The sequence below is a fragment of the Hippocampus comes genome, unplaced genomic scaffold (assembly GCF_001891065.2).
Source record: "Hippocampus comes isolate QL1 unplaced genomic scaffold, H_comes_QL1_v1.1 scaffold108, whole genome shotgun sequence".
In the NCBI taxonomy this organism is placed as follows: domain Eukaryota; kingdom Metazoa; phylum Chordata; class Actinopteri; order Syngnathiformes; family Syngnathidae; genus Hippocampus; species Hippocampus comes.
Genome location: NW_017805071.1, coordinates 1142855 through 1165199, shown reverse-complemented (window position 1 = coordinate 1165199; position 22345 = coordinate 1142855). Strand labels below are relative to the sequence as shown.

The 22345-nt window shown below is 42.8% G+C and overlaps 1 protein-coding gene and 1 long non-coding RNA gene across 3 annotated transcripts in view; one reads left to right on the top strand and one right to left on the bottom strand.

The window, feature by feature from the left end:
* LOC109512709 (uncharacterized) overlaps positions 1–21440 on the top strand; it is a 63895-nt gene extending 42455 nt beyond the window's left edge. Inside the window, exons 3-4 of one of the 2 annotated variants that reach the window (XR_002167583.1) lie at positions 20665–20712; positions 20808–21440. This is a non-coding gene — a long non-coding RNA (uncharacterized LOC109512709). Of the gene's footprint in view, positions 1–20664 lie in introns of both variants that reach the window. The other variant, XR_002167582.1, reaches the window with a different exon arrangement.
* LOC109512708 (zinc finger matrin-type protein 4) overlaps positions 12940–22345 on the bottom strand; it is a 46226-nt gene continuing 36820 nt past the window's right edge. Inside the window, exon 6 of the mRNA XM_019864646.1 lies at positions 12940–15389. Coding sequence (XP_019720205.1) covers positions 15368–15389 — 22 coding nt within the window. The 3' untranslated portion in view covers positions 12940–15367. The remainder of the gene's footprint in view (positions 15390–22345) is intronic.

The following is a 22345-nucleotide window of genomic DNA, read 5'->3' as shown; positions in this document are numbered from 1 at the left end:
GTTAGTGTGTGTGTGTGTGTGTGTGTGTGTGTGTGTGTGTGTGTGTGTGTGTGTGTGTATGTGTGTGTGTGTGTGTGTGTGTGCTGACATGGGGCTGAGGGAGCGGCGTGCTAATAGAAAGTCTATTGACTGGGCTAGTCACTCATGGCTGCTGTAATAGCTGCTGGGCCACTCTGGGCATCAGTCGATAAAGTGCTGCTTGTCTCTATGGGCCAGTGTGAGAGACCCCTGTCAGCAACCAGAGCAAAATTAAATGTTTGATCGACCACCTTCAAGATGCAGGTTGTGGTGTGTGTTTGCTCGAGAGTGCATATGCGTGTTCACGTGTTCACTTGCTGCACTTGTCATGGCTTTTCATTGAATTTGCAGCAATGAGCGGAGAACAAGGAAATAAAGTGTGTCGGATGTCACGTACAGGTCGACAAAAAAATAGAATAGCTTATTGTACTGTAGTTCTGGATTTTTGTTTTCTGTTTAAAGACATTTAAGCACCAAATTTGGGTGCAGTTTTATCCATATTGTGTGAATATTCAGTTTTAAATGGATGAGGCAGCACAGTGGCCTGATGGTTGACAAAGCTGCCTTACACCACTGAGGTTCTGGGTTAAAATCTCAACTAGACTCCGGCCTTCCTGTGTGGCATTTGCATTTTCTCCGCGCGCTTGTTTGATACTGGTTTTCTCTGGCTTCATCCACATTCCAAAAACATGCATCCTAATTTAACTGAAGACAAATTATCCATGACTGCGATTGCTTGTTTGTGAACATGTGCCCTTTGATTGGCTGGGGATCAGTCCAGGGTATACCCTGCCTTTCGTCCAATGTTGGCTAGCATTGGCGATAACTCACCTGTGACACTAGTGAGGAAACATGCTGTAGAAAATGGATGGATCTGGTTTGCATGTCTTGATCACTTGCGAGAGGAATAAAAATACAGTACATAATGTACGAAGGACAACTGGCTCATTTAGCTGCAGCAATATTAGGAATTTTCCCCCGAGAATAAAGAAGATATGCCTGTGAATTGTTATGACGTCTATCTACATTTTGTTTCTCTGAAGTTTGTGTTCTAATATGTGTTGCTTAAAGGATTGTAGAACTGCAACACTGTTATGATTTATTACTGCGTTCATGTTGTTTTGCTTTTGTTCGCCTAAGGCTAAACAGACTTTATTCAGGCCAAAGGTAGTGATTTTGTTGGTGTCACACACTGTTAACAAATAAGTACTGTAAAATAATAATTGCATTTCTGTTTTTTTTATTTTTTTTTATATATAGTACAGTTTTTGACTATTAATGACACAATGTCGGCATATGCTGCAGGTGAATTTCAATGTGGGGCAAAATAAACATGAGGTACAAATGCAGGTTTTGCACGGCCCTCATAAATCCAGGGTCCTGCTCAGTGTGTGTGTGTGTGTGTGTGTGTGTGTGTGTGTGTGTGTGTGTGTGTGTGTGTGTGTGTGTGTGACTCAGCCGTAATCCCTTAAACTGCACTCTGCTGTATGCCTGGACAGCAACCAGCTGTCTCCACGGGCACATTGTGATCCACGAACACGCATGTTCCGAGTCTCCCTTGATACCCTTTTTTTGGCAGCAATAATGGAGTCTTAACCGGGGGACAAAATTAAATCTGCCTGGCTAAAAGCGACAAACGATGTTGTTTATCTAGCGTGTGCAATGCTGTGACTTGCACCTTTTTCAGTCCACTGAGAAATAAACACGTTTGTGTGGAAACTTTTACAGTTTGTGCTGTGTTGCCGGACAGCTCAGGTCATAGCCCCAAAGTCGTTGGTTTTGTTTGTGTTTTTTTTTTTTTTACTATGCTGTTATTCTTTAACCCTTCTACTGTGTTTTGCGTTCATGTGTCAGCATTTGCGTGGCAGCCTAAATACACGTGTAATTCTCTTAGGTTTAGTTTGACTGTAAACCTTATCTGGAAGCGGCAATAAACAGCTTGAAACCTCGAACTGTCCTGCAGACAGAGGCAAATTCGTTTACAGAAGCAGGCAGCAATGCCAATGCTGCAGCTGGACATTTAAAAAAAAAACTTGCTATCCATTTTTGTGTTGCAAAATGAGTCATTTATTGAGGTGTGCGTGTGCGCGTGTGTGTGTGTGTGTGTGTATATATATATATGTATATGGCACACATAAGACTGCAGTGCAGCTCTAATGACAGAATCAATCACACCAGCTGACTTGGGATGCATTCTGTTTGTCGCTGGAAGGGTCCCTAAAGTACTGCGAGGGTGGGAGGGGTAGTGAGTTGACTGACAGCACTGGCATTCAGACTGTGGGGTTGCGAGACAGGTGGCGGCACAGCAAGGCCCCTCTCGGGGGAGGCTGAATTTGGATGGACTTACTCGACACACGCACACTCGGGATGACACAATGCATTATGGGAAAGAGCCTCCGCTTGATCACATGATCCTGCAGGGGAGTGCGGGTGGGGCTTGTCTTATCGAGGCATGGCAGCCTGATGGAGCTAATCCCGCTGTCTCGCCGCGAACCTCTGACACCTGCTTCCTGTCATGACCGGGCGGCCATGGCGACAAGCCGAAATGAGGTCGTCGCATTTGAGTTGCAAAATACCTCGAGAGGCAGTTCCGCAGCCTCGGATTGCGCCGGCGACCTTCCATCATCCATCTTTCTTTGTCGGCGCTCGCACGACCTTGACAGACGATTCCCGGCTCGAGATAAGTGGCACATGTATGCCCAGCGGCAGACGAGGAGGAGAGCGGTTAATATGATTACGGCTAATTTCTGCCAAACTGCTGGTAATGCGGCTCTGCGAGAGAAACCCTTCCAAGTGCAAACAGGCGCATCCTACATCTGTATGAAAATCCAAAATAGAGGCTGATTGAATTAAGATAAAATTAACTTTCAAAAGCGACGCTGCCTCTCGGTGAGCAAAGATCCGCTTTAATTTCGTTGTGGTACTTGGCGTCAGCATGTAGAAAGACAACCTGCTGAGAAAGACATGCCACATAATTGGTACCTCGAGCATTGATTTACTCAACTAAACTGTCTGTTTATCTCAATAAATGTCAAATGCCACGGTGTCAAATTCATTTTTGTCACGGGAAGCACCATAGCTATTGTTTCCTTTAGAGGGCCGTAATGACCGTGAACCCAAATAAAAGAAATAGCGCCTCATTCGATACACACCACAAATTGATGAATAACTCATTTGGAAATAAGAGAATAGTATCAACCGTTTGTTCAAGTCATATTTAATTCATTTGTAAGTGGGAGTCGGTCACAAAAAAAAAATGCTTGCAAAGTCTCAACTTTTTAAAAATTGAAGACGGGTTGCAATGTCGGTATTTTAGCAAGATGTATGACAGTGATGGATGTCATTTGCTGTTTGCGGGCCATATCAAACGATGTGGTGGGACTTGGGTTTGACACCCGTGGTCTCGGGAAATTGATCTTTAAAACAACTGATGGGAGAAATGGAATGCTCTGCAAACTCACCATTCACCTGTCACGTGTATACGTGATGCAACTTTGCGCAATTTAATCAGCGAGGTCAACCGAGGGTACGAAAAGAAGCGGCTTGCGACAGGTGTTCAACACAGATTGCCAGACAGAGCGGCGTTTGCATACTCCGAAGTAATGAGCCCCTCATTTCCGATGAATGCGTCTGTTTACAGCTTGTTGGCAAACAGTTATCACGAAATGAAAGGCCCTGATTGGCAAAAGATGCTGGCAATTAGCCGCTTGTGTCCCGTAGACAGAAAGTAATCGCAGCGACTTGGCTGTAATGATGGCCGTGTTTAAAACGGGTGTAAATAAATTATCAATCGGTCATTAAAAATCAGGCTTGATTCAGTTCAATCTTACCGAGTGGGCTTCCTGAGACAGCAGTGATGTTGGCTGAAAACCGATGCGTACGGATGCCACCTGTCACGGATTGTGTGAGGGTGACGAATGCGCGCGTGCGATTTTTGTTTACCGTTCTGCCGGCTTTGCTTGGCTGTGTTGACACACTCGGAGTGACGCTCATGAGAAAACTGTCAACTGCACAGACGTCAAACCACACGCCGGTTTTGGAGGAACCTGAGCCATCTGGTGTCCTTCACCCTTCACTGATTGACACCCAGTTTTGTGGCCCAAAATAATTTACACCGGAATCTCTGAGGTTGAACACAATCTGTTCCAAGACACTGGTCGAGATAATGAAGATGGAAATAATCTGTTTGAAAGGTAAAACTTTATTCAGTGCTCTGACATTTTGTTTTTTTAATTACTGCTCGTGAGTGCTTCACAGTACCCCGAACATCTGACAGTTCCTGGCTGAGAAGAACTTCGGCATCCTGCAGCAACCTCCCTACTTACCTGATCGGGTTCCGTGTGATTTAATCCCCCCCTGCCCATCCCCCGAGCCCCTTTCCCAAGATCAAGGGAGTCAACTAAGGAATAAGTTTCAAAAATGTGGATAAGATCAAGCTGCAGAGGATCCTGGACGAATCTTTCCAGGAGTGCATGATTGCTCGGAAAGTACGTTTGAATCCAGCAGGATTACTTTGAAGGGGAAAGCTAGTTTGGGTCTGAAATACACCTACTCTGACACCAATCGTGGGACTTTTCTGACATACCTCAGAGATTTAACCCAAACACTCAATTTGATGTTTACGGCTCAAGTCCATACATTCCACTGTGTGTATGCGGCATATTGACACATCGGCAAACCAAATACCCCCTGAACCAATTCACCAAGCAGTCTGCTAAGTGGCACTTATCAAAGGCTAATGCAGTTAGCTAATTTGCGCATCCAACAGAAGTCAATGTAGCGCTACTGACTTTTCGTGAGCGACCGCTGGGTAATTTTTTCTTATTTGTAGGCTTTGACAGATTCTTCGCCCTCAAGCTAAGTGTCTTTGTGTTCTAATGCGTCCACAGTCGTCCATCTCATCTGGTCCACAATAATGCAACAGTGTCTTATTAATGGCCGGCTCCATTCACGGTGTCAACTGCTTTCGAATGAGGAGAGGATGCGTATCATTAGGGAAAGAGGATGGTTAATTTACTTTGGTATTTCATGATTCATTTCATGCAACGTTTTGCCCATTAAAAGGGTGACCTGCTTCACACTGGAAAGATTTAATTCCTGGAATTTGACAGGACCGTCGTGAGCTGGTTTTATTGTTGTCGCAATCAATGTAAGACGCAACATTGCAGTGCTGCGCGGCTCGTAAACCACAGGCCAGACGTCCGTAGACTCGTCTTTACCATGAAGGTTTTCAGACCGTTTGCTTGTCAACAGACCGAATCGATCTTTGCAGCACTTTTGTGTGTGGACTTTTGTTTTTTGATCAAATGCTTTACACAATCATCCAATTCAACACGGCCATACCTTTCACTGCTTGACCACCCTCCCCTTTTTCCTCCTGCTCCTACATAATGCTGATCCATTAAAACAAACTGCCGCCTTTTTATGTCCCTGCAAAGGTAATTTTCTGCTTAGCTGAAACTTTTAATTGAATTTGTGGATTTTTGTTGTTGTTGTCTCTGCCTTGGGAATCCGTTTTATCCAATGCTTAGTTGGTATACAATTTAATGGCACTAATGCAACTTTTAAAGTACCGTCGCGATTTAATGCATAGGCACAGTCTGTGTGTGTGTGACATATTATTGTTGATCTGGTGTTGATCTATGCTCACTTGAATGGCTGGTGACCAGTCTGGGGTGCCAGCCAGTGCATCGTGGTCTGCCTCTCAACCAAAGTCAGCTGCGAAAGCCTCTAGGATGCATGTGACTCGACTGAGGATAACCAGTGTAGAAAATGGATGGCTAGAGAAACCTCAGTGGGGGTTGTCAAGAGAAGAAGACCATCAGTATAGGAGAAGAGTATTAATTGCAAGTCAGGCGTAGTGGGTCGCAGGGACGTACTGAGACCAAAATTGGGCTCTGGAATGTGGTAAAAGGGGTGCGGACGGCGGCAGATATGCAGCGATTCATATTTTCGGGGCGTTTGTGGTGCTTTCACTCTCGAACGGGGCAAGGGGGCGGGCGGTTGGGCGTTTTAGCTGTACAGTGAGTGACATGCGCCAAAACCTATTCGTCGATCGCGGCAGTGGGTCAGGGATCTGCTGTACAGTTTTCGACATTTGCCGAAACTTGAATGTGAGTGCAAAACCTATTCGTCGATCGCGGCAGTGGGTCAGGGGTCTGTTGTACAGTTTCGACATTTGCCGAAACTTGAATGTGAGTTTGTCAAAGTTTGACCTATGATGACTGGCGACCAGTCCAGGGTTAACGGGTGCCCATCACTTAAAGGCAGCTGGGAAAGGGTTCCAATGACAAGTGCCAAGGCAAGTCAATGGATGGATATTTTGGAGTTAATAAACTAAAACATTCTTCGACTCGTGCCGTAATCTAACTTGATATGCCGTTGCACATTTTTGCATCATCACGCTAAATCCAATTTTCATTCCAGTTTCCGTAATTGCATAAGCATCAATTTGACAACGGTGAGGGGAACTTTAACGCAGATAAACTGTGAGGTGGTGAAGGAGGAGAGACACCTGATTCTCTGCATGTTGGCTTTGACAATCTAATTTAAGCTGTAGACGGTCTTTCTCTGTGTTATCGTGTGTGTGTGTGTGTGTGTGTGTGTGTGTGTGTGTGTGTTTGTGTGTTTCAGATTTCGTTCGCCGGCTGTGGTTGTTGAAATGACAGTCACTTGGGGGGTGGGAGGTGGGGGGGGGGGTACATCAGATGTAGTCATCAACTGACAGACACACTTATTACACTGGCTGTCCCCCTCTTGAGTGGAGGCCCAGATACATACAGGATTAGGCCAACTGCTGCCTCGCTTGCCTCACTCACTTTATGCCCAGTTTACGTCAGAACGGTGGGGACATGCTCAGATGCAGTCACTTTTGTGTCTGTCTTGACACCCAATCAGTAGTTCAGTTTTTCAAATGCGCCTATACACTTTAAGATCCTGACAGACCTGGTAGGTGTTCTTCAAAAAGTTAAAAAATAAAATAAAACAGACAGCACAGAATGCCAAATTGGAAACATTTAAAAATTCTCAGCATCGGCTCAGCGTTCACACAAACTCCCTGAGCAACATCAGACACACTCATGGCAGCCAAAGCAGTATCACACCTGCCCAAAACCCGAGATCATAAGTGTGGGTATGCTCCAAAAAAAATATTGATCTCAAACTAGAACATAAAGTTGAACATAGATTTGTGACACTAATTAAATTAGCTCTAGTTTGCTACTTTTATTTTAGCACACAGGTCATTTGAAGCATCATTAAGTGTGTCTCAATACAATCTGTAAAAATATGGTCCCACACTGTCCACTTGTAAATAATGGAAAACTTCTTTTCATAAAATACAAACATTTTTTAGCCGCAGACCTTCTGACACATACAAAAGATTTCCTGAACGGGCTGTGCGTCACCTGCAGCATCATCATCATCATCAGTGGTAGGGTGCACCTTCAGTCACACTATTCAAACTGGAAGGGAAGTGGGAATGGTGTGGTGTCCTGTTTGTACATTAAACTGTGTTTGAAATTAGGTCATGAGTGTAGGGATGTAATGTGTAAGCGTGGTGTGCGCCGAGAGGGTTGAGAGCCGTGTGTCATTGCTCAGCGTGTTCGAGGGAACATTGATGACAAGCTTTGGAAACGAAAATAAAAAAAAAAATGCAAAAGAAAAACTAAAATGAGCAGTGGCATGGCCATGGTAATAAGGTTAAGAGTACTAATTCTCTTATTTCCTCCTATGCTAGCTTTCTGTCTGCATATCTTGATAGTACAGACCTGTTGGAAGCTGCACACACCTCTCACCAAACTGTCTCAATTGTGACTGCACAAACAAGTTGCCATGGAGCTGTAGCGGAGTCCACTTGTAAAAAGTCTTCCCACAACTAATTAGTGGAATTTTCGTCCACTGTGGAGAAAAAAAAAATGACGTGCACAGTCGTCATCCTCTCTGCAGGAGCCTGATGATCCTGATCATTTGAATCGGTGTGTTGGAAGAATTTGACACCTGTGTGCTTGAAAAAAATGGACTGCAATTAACTCACTTGATTTGTTTTTCCAAGCTGTTCCCCTGTCGAGTGGGAGAGTGGCGACTCATGCCCGGAGCTCTATAAGCGTGTCGACTCTGCTCCGTTGTAGCCACGCCCCCAAAGAATAGTCAACAACAAAAATGTATCATGTATTGCAATTTTGATGCGTAACGGACATACAATGCAACTTACAGTAACGGTGAAGCAGCATGCGGCACATCATCCAAGGTTATTTTTGATGAGTTGTTTTTGTTTCAAGTTACCATGAGCAATTGCAAAAGCACTTTTCCGCGCAGTCGCTCTTCTTTCTTGCAAGAACTGAACTAAAGAGACAACTCTTGAGCTTTCGGAGTGTTTATGACAGTACGTTGAGCCGACTGCTATGACGCTTTGAAGTCAAACGTACCACAGTTCAGCAATTATTTTGGTCATAAAAGGTAATGTGCATTTTTTTAGTCGTTTCACTTTTTATTGCGAGCAAAGAGTGATTTGTGTGCAGATGGTGAAAAGGGCTTTGATGGTGCGTCCACTCGGTCATGATTATTTGATGGTTGAACACACACACACACACACACACACACACACACACACACACACGCTTAAACACACACTCAAAATTTGCAGCGTATCAAAACTCAGACACTTACAGAGACATCAATATTCAAAATAACCCACCTGCACCTTCAACACGTACAGGCACACACACACACACGCACATGAGCACGCACATACAGCCTACTTACCTCAGTGAAGGTGTCACTTCAGCGTTTTAATTAAAGCTGCTATCCCGAGCGGTGCAGCAGCAACAGCAAAACACTTTTTACCCGAGGAAAGCTTTTGCACTTGGCAAAGCGTCCTCATTTGAAATACAGCAAGAGACACATTTGGATGATTGCAGAAGCAAAAACAGCATCTGCGTGAGTGGAGAGACAGTCTTGTTGGCGTTATCCAAAATTAAGGTTAAAAACAGCGGATATTCTGTCAGAGTTATTTATTCATGATTTCATTTCATCATCATACGGTTACATCATGACTCCGACCTTAGTCACAGAAGCCGACAGTGGCTTCTACTTAAGCGCAGTCGTTAACCTCGAGCATATTGGAGACGTTTTATTTGACCTTGTATGCGGTGGATCTTTGCTCTCGTAAATCAAATCTAAAATGAACAAAATGAACTGGACTGCGCTGCTGTTTATAACCGAACCAAATGTTACAATTTACTGCAATTTATTTTTTACTTTTAGGACCAACGCTATAGTTCTGCTTCGTTGCGAGAAAACAGAAGTTCTCAAAATGTTTGTGTTCTTTCTGGCTCATTGTTTTGCATGTAGAATAAATGAAAACCACCTTAACCTTGTTAGACAAATAGAGGGCGATTACAACCCCCTGTTTCAAAAAAAAAAAAGAAAAAAACAAACACTTTGGTTGCAATGGCAATGCTAAAAAAATAATGATTTAATCCAAAAGTGTTTTGTTGGAAGACGGTTATCGGCCTCCTTGCACCAACAGCGTCATCACAATTGCTGCCGTCGGACATCTTTTCTCTGTCTGCAAGTATTAGCATGAGACCTCTGTTTTTTTTTTGTTGCCGGTTTCAGGCCGCCAAGCACCATCCATCTTTTCAAATGCCGGCCGGGGCTGTGAGCTTGAACCGAGGAGGGTTGGAGTGTGCGGACAATGCTTTTTGACAGGGACGCTCCGACAGGCACTGACAATGAAGAGCCTGTTGTGTGGAGAGGGGCAGTGTAGTGGAAACCTGCTTGCCGCTGGCCCACTCGGGCTCGCGTCGTCATATCGTCGGCAGCAACAGCCAGTCGTGATTGCAATTTGTTTCTGCCTTTTCAGATAGCTGGAGAACGGTTTCGCAAAGGGATGTGTTTTTGAAGCATCGTGTGCTAAATGGTGCACACCGGTCACCTGCCGATCGGTTGGGCCCAAACAAACAAACAAACAAACAAACAAACAAACAAACAGACTAACAAAGAAAAAGGCCTTCACACACCCACATTAACCCATTCACTCCCAAAGACGTTTTTAAACGTCTTTTCAGACTTGGTTTGGAATTGGCTGGGACTGAATTAAAAGAGCCATGCATGTGTTTGAAATCTGGGAATTCAAATATTTGATGATGCCCGTCTAGCTCGTGGGAGGTTATTTCACGCAACTCTGCGAAAGGGGCTGAGAATGGGGAAATTCTCAAGTGTGACACATACACGCTGAGGCAAAACTGGCGAATTTGTAAATGGCGGAAGCGCCGTTATGTTTTGTGCTGCTGAGAATGTTGAATTTGTGCAGATTTTAATAACAAAAGACCCCCTTGAGGAAAATGTGTTGCCCCGCTGTCAGAAAGCTCTTTTGTATTTGTCGTTCATGGTCCTTTGACAGGATGAGCACTCAATACAGACAGGTAAAAAGTATATTTGGGGTTCCAATTGTTTGCAATTTTGGAATCAGTCATCACTTCCACTACTTTTTTTTTTGTTTTTTTCCAGTTCTGAAATGCCAGCACGGGAGACTCGCCGTGCAAGAGGAAACAACTATCATTTTCTTTTCTCAGGAAGACAGTTTGCCCCGTGTCACCCCCAAGCCACTTCATCCCTGGGAAATGTCAAGTGAAAATCTACTGACATTTAGAAGCGAACATATTCTTTTAATTATGCAGTTTTACACGGTCGCGGTCAGAAGACTGTAACAAATCTACCAAGAGGACTTTCTCAACGAGTGGCCCTGAGGCCAATGAACACAGTCTCTTGATTAGGTGCGCCATCCACTTAAAATAAATGGCCAATCCATTCAAAACAGACACTGACTGTAATTTTTCTCACTTCACGCGTCCTTAAATTTTGGTGTTGGCTGATCCTCCAAAAGTTGTACGCATGACTTCCCCGAGTCAAGGCTTTAATTAACCTTAGAAATGACACTTGCTCACCAGTGAATTCACCAATCTTAAAAACTCCACAGGCACAATGAAAAATATTGGAAGTCAAGATGGCGCCCGAGTAGGCAGCCGTCAGCAAGTGCTCTCATGAGCCTTGCTTTTTTTGTTGTTTTTGTGTTTGTTTTGTCACTTTGTGTTTGTTGTTACGTCGTGTGGACCTGATGTGGACTTTTTTCAGCATTTTTTGGCCACGACATTCATCAAGGAGGAGACTCTGTGCTTGGTGGTTGCGCCTTCTCGGCTGCATGGGTATACCAGCACTGTTTTTGACTGGTAGGAATGTCGGCGCCAGTTGCTGGACAGTCCCGGGGCGCTTGTGTCTTGTGCCTGTAATGGGCAGCATTTTTCACAGCCCCGCTTTGTTCAGGGGGGAGATCGGTGTTGTTGAACGGTCTGCGGCTGGATGGATGCATGGCTTGAGGAGCAGACGATGAGAAGAAAGGAGCATCAGCGGCACTGCGAGTCGCATCTTGGATTTGAAGCAGATTTACATGGGGCAGCAGATGAAAGCCAATCTTTTTAATGGACTCGACAGCTTCTTGTCGCTTTCAAGCTAGCTCGTAGCAGACGTGTTCACATTTCAGCATGACGTCGTTGAAAAGTACACTTTGATTCACTTCTTCTGTCTACAACTGCTTCGAAAAACGGTTCAGATTGCAGCAGCTCCTATATTTTGTTGTTCTACTTCTTCCTTTCATAACTTTGCTGCTGTGTATTGGGAATTTCTCCATTGCGAGACTAATAAAGGTTTTCTTATCTTATCTTATTGCTGTATTCGCTTTGGACAAACTTTGAAACTGTAATTAGTCTGCACCAAGTATTTTTTTTTTGAAACACTGAGACGCGATATTTTTAAAAAAAATGCTTGGCTGTCATATTTAGTGAATAAGTCACCTTAAATTTGCCTTAATATGTCCAAAAAAAGAAAATGACATTTCACTCTGTCACGCAGTTATTTCAAAATTAACACCATGCTCCACGATGGGCTTACTGGATAGACAAGCTTGTATTTCTAAGCCCCTTCTTATATCACACACAGGTTGGACGGCATAGCGCAAACGACATGATACCGCTTTGAATGTTGTATTCAGAGCATCTCCTGTTGGCTATTAAGAATGCGCCTTGTTGCTTGACTTCCCCTCGCTCCTTTCATCACTCTGAAAATCCTCAAACAAAATATGAGAGCATTAGCAAACACGTCATTCCCTGACCCCGTAGCTCCGTCCTCCTGGCAGGTTGTTTTGTTGAAGTCAATATTTATCGAAAGTGTCGGCGACGCGCCACGGCCGCTCTTCCTCGGTCTTTTGAGTCGGAGGTGTTACCATGGAAACGTTGCTGCAAGCGCCAAGCTTTGAAGCGGTTCCCTCATTTGGAAACGAGCGGAATGTACTTTTTCTAATCTTCCAGCACGCTTGCCGCCTTTTTATATTCAAAACAAATCACAGCTGAGATTTATGCTCTATTTGCATGCGGCGCCACATTTTCTCCAACTCGCCATCGTAGATTCTACCTGCAGGCCAAAGTATGATCTGCGGGCCACAACTTGTCAAATATGCAGTGCTTTTATTTTGAAGGTTAGTCTAATTTATTATGATGAGAAAAGTGAGAAAAGTAAATGGTAACAAAACATGTATCGACTACCCAGTCATGATGCCTGGTTCAGCATCTTCCAGAATGTGAATAGACTTTAATTTTACTGTAAATTTTTTACGTTACATTTTAATCCATCAGTTTAGCTCCGGCATTGGAGCCAAAGTCCCTGCGTGTTGTTCAGCGCAGCGATTTTCCATCATACACTCAAAAGACAGCTTATTCTCCATATCAATGTCAGCATATTTCTTTATTTGTCAATCATAAGAACACATTTTCCCTCATCACCCGGTGGCTTAGTGCAGATAAACAATATAAAAACAAAAATCCTCGTAAATCCACAGACTTGAAGCTATACTGCCTATTTACACACTTTTTTTTGTTGCTTCAGAACAGTCTAATTTACAGAAGGTCATTTGTAGTTCATGCTTCTCTCACAGAATGCACAAAGCAAAAACATTTATTTTTTTATTTTGGGAATGAGTGAAACAGAACTCATCCGAAAAGAAAAGAATAGTAGCTTAGTGTAGTCGTGTGCCATTTCGGTCCTCCACTCGAACTCTTGGCGAATATCAGACCGTGTAGCAACAGCACAGGAAAAGTGGAACCCCCCCCCCCCCTCCTTAAAGTGCTACAAACAATTCAAAATTCACTTGACGGACACTCTGATAAGATGACTTTTACACAATGTCGACAGTTCAGGTATCAAAAGGTGCCCCTGTTAAAGAAACAGAGGTTAATCTGTACTAAAATTTGCCATTTTTGTCACTGAGGTGTGAGCCATAATGCGTCATTAAGCTAACCACCAGAGAGCAGCACTATTGCCAAAATGTGCAAGCAATCTACGCAAAAGAAGAAGAAAAAAAAAAAGAAAAAAAAAGCAAGTGAATGCAACCTTTTCCATGCATTGAGATACAGTATCATTACACAATGATTGCTACATAGTTTGCAAGTGATGTTTTTCCTCTGGCTCTGGTAACAGAAAAAAAAAGTTAGAATACACGTTGCCCTATTCGGCAGACCAGGGCAGTTTTTTTTTTTTTTTTGCCTCCGGACTGCTTTCTGACATCAATATTCAGCTCTGTAGGAATGTTTTCACGAACTTCAACACGAGCTTCCAGTTGAAAAGTCATTTTTGTGCTGCTTTTTTGTCGATCTGCTGCCATTAATCCAAGGCAGAATCACCTCAACAATGGAGCTTCGATCAATTATTTGGTTGGCGTCCCTTCCATCCGCTGTACTTGTTGTCACACAATGCCATGTTATCATGTAAACTGAGGTCATTGGGGCTTTTCTTGTCCATGATTTTTTTTTTTTTTTTTTAATTGTGTGGGCCTGAGTGGTTGTCGCGTGATGTGAGAAGGAGCCCGAAAGTGAGAACTGCATCAGCATCCAAATGCTGTTTGATGGCCAAAGATACGGTTAAAACCAGATTATTCATACACTGGCCAAATGAAAAGTTCAAATGACACTGTTGATTGGGTTTCTGTTGGTTGGAAAGTAGCAAAAAGTGCTAATGACAAAAAAAAATCCTTTTTTTATTTTTCAACGTCCTGATATTTCTTCATATTCCCAATTGGCCATTCTTTTTTTTTTTTTTTGTGCCGCTTATCCTCATCCTGTTCTGCAGCGACGATACGGGTGAAAGAGATCATTCGATTCTTCTTAATATTTAAAGGTCAGAAAGAAAACAAAAATAATCCTGAGGTACAAAGATATTGCCACATGGAACGGCAATATCTTAATTTTACATTACGCAGTGAAACATTTTGTTTTTGTGTGGTGGAGTGGAAAAAGAAAAGGGGCAGAAAGGTGCAGAGATTGCACAAAAATGTCATTTATTTAAATTGCAACTTTTTATAGCGTGCTTGCACAGCATCAGGACTCAGGTGCCAAAATGTGATGGGGGACATCCCCAGTTTAGTTATTTGAAACCAAGCAAACAACAATTGCCTTGAGTCAAAAGCCAAATGCTGCTTCACCAAGTATCAAAACATAAGCAGCTCTTTTCATTACATTTACACTTTAATAGTCCTTTTAACGTGTCACTTGGATGGAATTGTAATGTATCGGTAAATATTTAATATTTTCCAAAAAAATGCTTCCCCCTAATGACACACCGGAAAATGAACGCCTCCACATGTCTGCAGTTGAGGAAATAAACGTCCCTGGCCACTATTTGCTATATTATCAAAGCATTCCAATCATTGATACGTTTTGGTCATTGGGTATGCTTGTACGTAGAAAGGGTACGAATCATTTCCAGATAAGGAACTTGATGACAAATGTGAATAAAATGCTAATGAAGTCAATTTTTAAAAAATATATATTTAATATAGCAAACAAAACAAAATCTTAGCAAAAAAGACACCCGTTCGTCAAAAAGTATATCACTTTCACTGAACATTTGGCCAGCATATAAATATTTTATGCTTTACTGGAAGGAACATTCTGGGCATTGACATCGTTAGAATCCAGGCCTGTTTCACACGAGTTGTTTTTTTATTTTTTATTTTTTATTATCATTATTCGTATTATTCTTACTATTTATTTTATATGGCAGTCCACAGCCACATAGCTTGCGGTGGCCGTCGGCAAACAACTCATGTCAAACACTTGGGTGCAGAATAAATCTCATGTTAGGTCACGGAAATGAAAAAAGTCACGCGCGCATGTTGCCGATGTGCGGACGGATGTCTCGGACAGTCACACACACACAAATAAACACACACGCTGTTCGGTTTGTGACATATGGCAGGATTTCTGAAGTCCGCTAACTCCACACGTCTTTCTTGAGCGGCTCACTGCTGTTGCTGCTTCAGGCTGCGAACAAAACGAAACGCAAAAAAGAATTTATTAGTCTTGTTTGGTGTCTGAGGTGGGGCTCGCTTGACAAGAAATTGCTGGGGGGACAACATGGATGAAGTCCACAAGGGAGAAAGCAATTGCGTTTGTCGCACGCTCAGAACCACGGCAAAAGAATCTAATTTACCTTTCAATCCGTGTCGCCTGCCATTCTTAATCTAATTCATGACTGCAGAAGAAAACAAAGGCCTGGAAGGGAAAGTGGTGAAACTAATAGCAAGAAATCAAATGTCTGACTCCGTGTGAGCCATTTAAGCAGCAATCCCCTTTCAAAATGTTTCACTTGGCTGAACCTGAAATTTTCAACAAAGAGCACAGACGCAATGCAGATCGGAGGTCCCGCGATTACCATGAAGGTGGCCCCCGATCTAAAGCTGCCGATTGTTTGTCATAAAGGAAGTCGCCGTGGCTGCATTCTGCCGTGAGATAAAACGCCTCACACTTAATGCAAAACAAAGAAATGAATTATGCCGGAGAAAAGCTACTTAATCAAGCATTTTTAATCACATTTGGACTCCCTCCAGAATAGTGAGACTTAAAGGATCCATTATTGCCACTAATCCCGATCTTTGCAGTGCATCTAAATTTAATAAACAGCAGAGCTGCTCAACTGGTGGGTCGTAACCCGAAATTCGGGTGGGTTGCTGACAGCGAGTTTTACACATCTTGTTTGTATTTATGAAGAGCGAAAAATGGTTCAAGTTTCACTCACATTGTCCTGGTTTTATAGCTAATTAATAATTCAAAGGAAAAATCGTATTCAAAGTAAGCAATTTGCTTTCGCACCCACTTTATTTATTACAAAGTATCGGCGTATGTATCAGTTTTCATATCCGAGATAAAGGCCCTGCAACAACTTCCTCTCGCATAAAAATCAGTTCCAACTGTTGCAATATCAGGCACCGCTTGTGATTTATAGTGAAGCGTGTTTTCATTTATGCTTTATTCACCTGTACGCATGCATTTGTCTTGTTGTTCCTCGGTTTCTTTATATCGCTCTTGCGAAATACAACTGACACATGAAAGATGATGACATCCTTTAAATGTTATTTTTGAATAGTACATTATTTCTTGGCGGCCCTGTGGGCGAGTGGTTAGCGCGTCAACCTCACAGCGCAGTTCGATTGCAGCTCCGGCCTTCCTGTGTGGAGTTTGCATGTTCTCCCCGTGCCTGCGTGGGTTTTCTCCGGGTACTCCGGTTTCCACACACACTCCAAAAACATGCGTGGCAGGGTGAGTGAATACTCCAAATTGTCCCTAGGTGTGAGTATGAGCGCGGATGGTTGTTTGTCTGTGTGTGCCCTGCGATGGGCTGGCAACCGGTTCAGGGTGTCCCCCGCCTACTTCCCGAAGACAGCTGGGATAGGCTCCAGCATGCCCCGCGACCCTTGTGAGGATTAAGTGGATCAGAAAATGGATGATGGATGGATGGATGGATATTATTAAGTTAGTATTTAAAAGTGACCTTCGTGTAATATACATCTCTTTTTGAAGTTAAGATAAAACGGTGGTGATGGAAAGTGAATAAATAGACATGAAATGAGAATTGAGGCTTCAGACAGGCATGGAAGGGAACGTTTAATCATACGCCATTCCATGAAAGTCAGGGAGAAAAAAAATAAATGAAAAATCAAAACATGGGGCTGCTGCAGATGAATTTCAACTTGGTATCAGTTCAGCGTGAGGAAGAGATCGAAGAGACTTTGGGAGTGGGTTCATTGTCGGGGCACACTTGGTGGCGGCTTCACTCGGAGTTCAACTGCTAAACTAAACTGTAACTTCAAATGCTGCTTCGAACTTGGATCTGAGGCAAAAACACAAGCAAACTGAGTTCCACGTTGGAAAAGCTTTTTTTCTGTCTTTCATTGCACTGATGTGGAATAAAAAGGGCAATTGGGCAGCCATGATGCCTGATTTAGTGTGCTTTTTTTTGTTGTTGTTGTTTGTCAAGTCTGCCCCAGTCTCTTATTTCGTCCCATGTTCAGAACAATGCAGCCTTGCCCCTCGGACTTGAGCCCGAAGCGCTTAATGCATCCTGACATACAGTAAAAGACAAGGTGTAGGGGCCACTGGTCTAACAACTATGAGCAGTAGAGCTGCCGCCAGCTTCTATAAAGCATGTGTCCGCACATCCAATTAGGACGCAATGGAGTGGTGCTATTTTCACAAGGTCCGTGATACGGGCGGATGGATGCGGGACATTTTATTCCGCGCGTACAGAGGCAAACGCTCTCCCAGCGTCTCACTCTGTTGCCTCCGTGAGCAAAGATAAAAGCCGACAATGCGGGCGTAATAGTTGCCAACCGCCTCACGAAATAATTCTGTGTCCCATGGCTGTTTTGACACGCAAGACTTCAACTCAGAGATGATAATATAGTGGGGGAAATTGAGGGGCCACTAAAATGTTGGATCCGAATAAAGCCTATTCCAAGAACGCTGGGTCTTCAAGCATGACAATGACACGAAACAAGCTGCCGCGGTAGAGGAGTGGCTCAGGAAGACGCACAGTGAAGTCGCAGCGTGATCGAGTCAGTCTCCAGACCTGAAGCCGACAGAAAACCCACGATGGAGACGAAGCTTTACGTTTCTAAGCAGCGGCCAAGAAACTTCATCCATTTGACAAGTTTCTTGAACAAGGAGTGGGCCGTAATCCCTCCTGAGCTGTGTGTCAACCTGGTGACCACCTACAGAAAAGATTCCCTGCGATTAAACGAGGGTCCTCCACCTAACTTTAGTTTTTTTCAAGCGATCAGAACGACAAAGTATTTCCTCCAAACCACCCACACTTTCCCATGCTCATCAGCTTTGATTACGAATCGACGTCTTCCTGCTTTAAATGCAAGTCTACTTACTTCATTTGATCAGACGAGCCCCCCACCCCCCCAAAAAAAGCCTCATATGTAAGAAAAAGCAACACATGCTCAGATTTAAGTAGAAGAAGCTATTGTTATATATGACGATAATTCCAAAATTTGCATGAATAATTTGCACGATATATTTGCTAAAAGCAATACAGACCAGCTCGAGATGTTGCATTATTCATTTAAATTTTTTTTTTCCTGGCCTTTTCTCAGCCTCTTTCAGTTCTCGTTTGTTTCTGATGGTTTCTCCATTTCGCAACCTCTTCAGGAGGTAAAATGTATGCTTTATTGGTTTAAGGTCAATTGATTCCAAGGCCTCCTCCTTTTCCTCCCCGAAGAAGTCGTTTGTTGTGCTGGCAGTGTGCTTTGGGCCACTGTATTGTTGCATGTATAAGCTTCTCCCAGTTATTTTGGATGCAATTGTCTGGTAATTCCTGCAATTGGTTGGCAACCCGTTCAGGGTGTCCCCCGCCTACTTCCCGAAGACAGCTGGGATAGGCTCCAGGCTCCCCTGCGACCCTTGTGAGGATAAAACAGATCAAAAAATGAATGAATGAATTGTCTGGTAATTTGTTGACTTCAGAATTCAATGTGCTGCTACTAGACCGTTGCAATTGACCTTGCCGTTCTAATACATTTGGTGGGGACTGAACGGAACAAAATGTTTGTTTGCATTATTTGTTTTTGACTTTGGTATTCAGTAACCCTATATCAGGGTATAATCAGGAATGTGTGCTCCCACTAAGATAGCAATACAAGAATGTATGTGTATGGCAAATGAAATACAGGCTAACCAAGAACAATAGACCATGACACACAATTGCGAATGCATGCGCACAGGCCTTCCCTTTAGCTGATCAATCGCGAGTGGCTTCTCTTCCTTAGCACTTGCCCCCTCCCTGCGCTCGACCACCACCTCCAAATAAATGTGCATACGCTGCTTTTGCAGTTTGGATGTACGTGCCCGCCCTGATGCCAAATAATTAGCAGGGTGAGCAGGATAAAAGGATTGTCCTCCTGGACCTCACCAGCACGCCCTCGGGGGGCTTTTGTTAACGTCAGCATCAACATTGCACTTTGGCGCAAATATACAAGCATCCAACTGGAGACAACGCTTGCAAACAGATCATGTCAGGCCAGAGGTCGGAATCATGTCAGCACCCAGCATGCAAAAGCTATTTATTCCTCATGAGGGATGCAAATGAAATTAATTTGTATGATTTCAGCTGTTATTTTGTACTTTGTACCGCGTTTCTTTATTTAATATTCAAAATGAAATAAAATGTCATGTTATATAAACTAATAAATGATGAAAAACAATTTTGATTGACCTTCATACTTCAGCATAAAATGCTTATGGAGGAAGAATTTTAATGAGTTCCAAAATACTGCACCTTTCCATTTCTGGGTTCAGCTAGCAAAGAGTCAAGCTTCATTTCGAGGTGCTAACACAGATCACCGACATACCGGCAGTCAGTGTTTTTGCCACAGGCTCTCGCAAGGGAGCAAAGAGAGCAAAAATTATTTGTGATATGTTTTACGAAAGCTATGGCAGAAAAACAAGTTAGATTTGCTAAGATTGTAACTTCTTCAGAAGGGGTAGCAAGCACTTTTTAAACTACAGTTTGAATTGATCAAGAAAGAAAGTACCGTATTTTCCGCACTATAAGGCACTTTGGAGTATAATGCACACCTTCAATGAATGGCCTATTTTAAAGCACTGTCAACCTGAATTAGTTAGCAGAACTAAAAAAAAAGTGAGGTTATAAATTGCCTCACTTTTTTGGAGTTTGTGAATTCAAAAGTTGTAGTTCTCTGAACTTCGATGTTTCGATTATATCCGACTTATATTTTTTAATGGAGTTAATCAAAAGCTTGGAGTTACCGCAACACAAAATTTTGAGTAAAAAATTTTGAGTTTAGGTAACTCGAAATTTTGAGTTTAGGTAACTCAGAAATTTTGAGTTGGGGTAACTCAAAAATTTGGAGTTGGGGTAACTCAAAAATTTCGAGTTGGGGTAACTCAAAAATTTTGAGTTGGGGTAACTCAAATATTTTGAGTTGTGGTAACTCAAAAATTTTGAGTTGGGGTAACTTAAAAATTTTGAGTTACCCCAACTCAAAATTTTGACCGTTCTTGACACCGTTTGGCTATCGCCGATGACTCAGCTCACTGACGGAATGACGATTCCCACCTCTGGCAATTAAAGTGACTCATATACGGCGTCAAACGACATCATAATTGGAGTCAATCACATCATGTTACATTGTAATTGGAGTGAATTGAATGTGGTCGTAATCAAAGTGAATCATATGGTATTGTAATGGCAGTATATCATATCACATTCATTTTGTTTTTTTTTTTTTCCTAGCAAACGTTGACCATGTAGCTGCCAGCTGTGCCTCTATAATACGTTCAGGTAAGTACCCTGGCATCATTGCAACACATTGTGTAGTGAGAAAATGGCCTGCCAAATAGATCTAGTTAAATCTCTGCTGTTATCTTCCAAAACAGCTCCAATTACAGCGAGCAGTCTGCTGCGACAGCGCGGAGGGAGAACCGAGTGTTGCAAATGACCTGCAGCTGACGGTGAGCAAAACAGATGCGTGGGACAGATAAAGAATGCTGGCACATAAACACATCCAGCTGTTTCGTTGAAGAGCAAAATCTGTTGTGGCGTTACCGGTGACACATCCCAAATGTCCGACACGCTCAGAGCCGTGAGGAAAGGTATAAGTTTTCGTGCTGGTTTCGTTAGCTGGGCTTTTCATCAGCAAGAAATGAACATTTTGCCCGTGAATTTCGACCTTGTGCTCACATTTGCGCTTTAAATTGGAACTCAAATGTACTGCGAGATACATATTGAGTGTGTCGTGATCGGATTTAAAATTCACATTTTTGTTTTGGGTCAGCGATGGTGTAGTGGTACACTCGCATGACTTTAGGATAAGCGATGTTGAAAATGAATGAATAAATGAATTTTTGGGGGGTTCAGTAGTTTGCATGATCAACACGGCGCTGCAGTTTTGGTGAGCAACACAATTGAACTTGGCTGAACTCATTTCATGTCGTCATGTGAACAGTTCCTACAAGAAGGGAACCTTCTCTTTGAGGTGATGTCATTCGGAGTGGGGGCACTGTCTCTCATAGAGAATTGGAGAATTGAAAAGCTACTCTCCATCACTATTGGTTCGAAAAATATCCGGTTCTTTGTTTTTGATTCACCAAAGCTGTTCTTTTTGGGAAATAGCTTTTTTCAGACATATAATTGACGGAAATGTCCATATGTTTAGGGGTTATAATAGGGATGGACATAATAATCCATCACTTGTGTGAAATGGTTTGTTGAGTGATTGTGTCTTAAAGCAATTGAGGCTAAATTGTGTGCAATTTTTGGCTGCAGATGCACTGTTGGGTGAATCTTAACTAGTTTGGCGTGCGGAGACATCAGAAGTGGGACAATGAGCAACACGGAGCTTTTCTCAGATCAATAAACCAACACAAGGGTTTAAAATATTCTGAGAGACTTTCATTAAATTTACAATTATATTAATCGATTTAAAAGATGGTTAATTGTGCATATAGTTGTTCAAGAAAAAAAGATTTCCTGTGGCTTTGGCATGTGTTTGAAAGCCTGCAAATGCATTTCGTTATGTTCGTATGTGGACGGAAAGTAAATTAAAACCACTCTTCGCGAGAATTTATAATAATTTTTTTTAGCCTGGAGTAGAAAGAAATAGATTCTTAAAAACTGGAGACAGTTCAAAACATGACTGTTTGGGCCCCAAATAAATGTTTACCAATGGACATCGAGTTGTTTTGATGTTTGTGTTCATGTCATGTGGGCCAAAACTAAGGCGACATACAAATCATCGCCCGTGGAGTCTCATGTCACCTTATTTCTGCACTCATATGCCATTCGAGCCTGTCTAGCGTTTGCATGAGTGTATTTCCATTCACGTGTCAGCGGAAAAAGTGACACTCGGCTAAATGCGCACTGCAACCTGACAGGGGCTTAACATGCTATCATGTCAAGCCCCAGTTTCTACTTT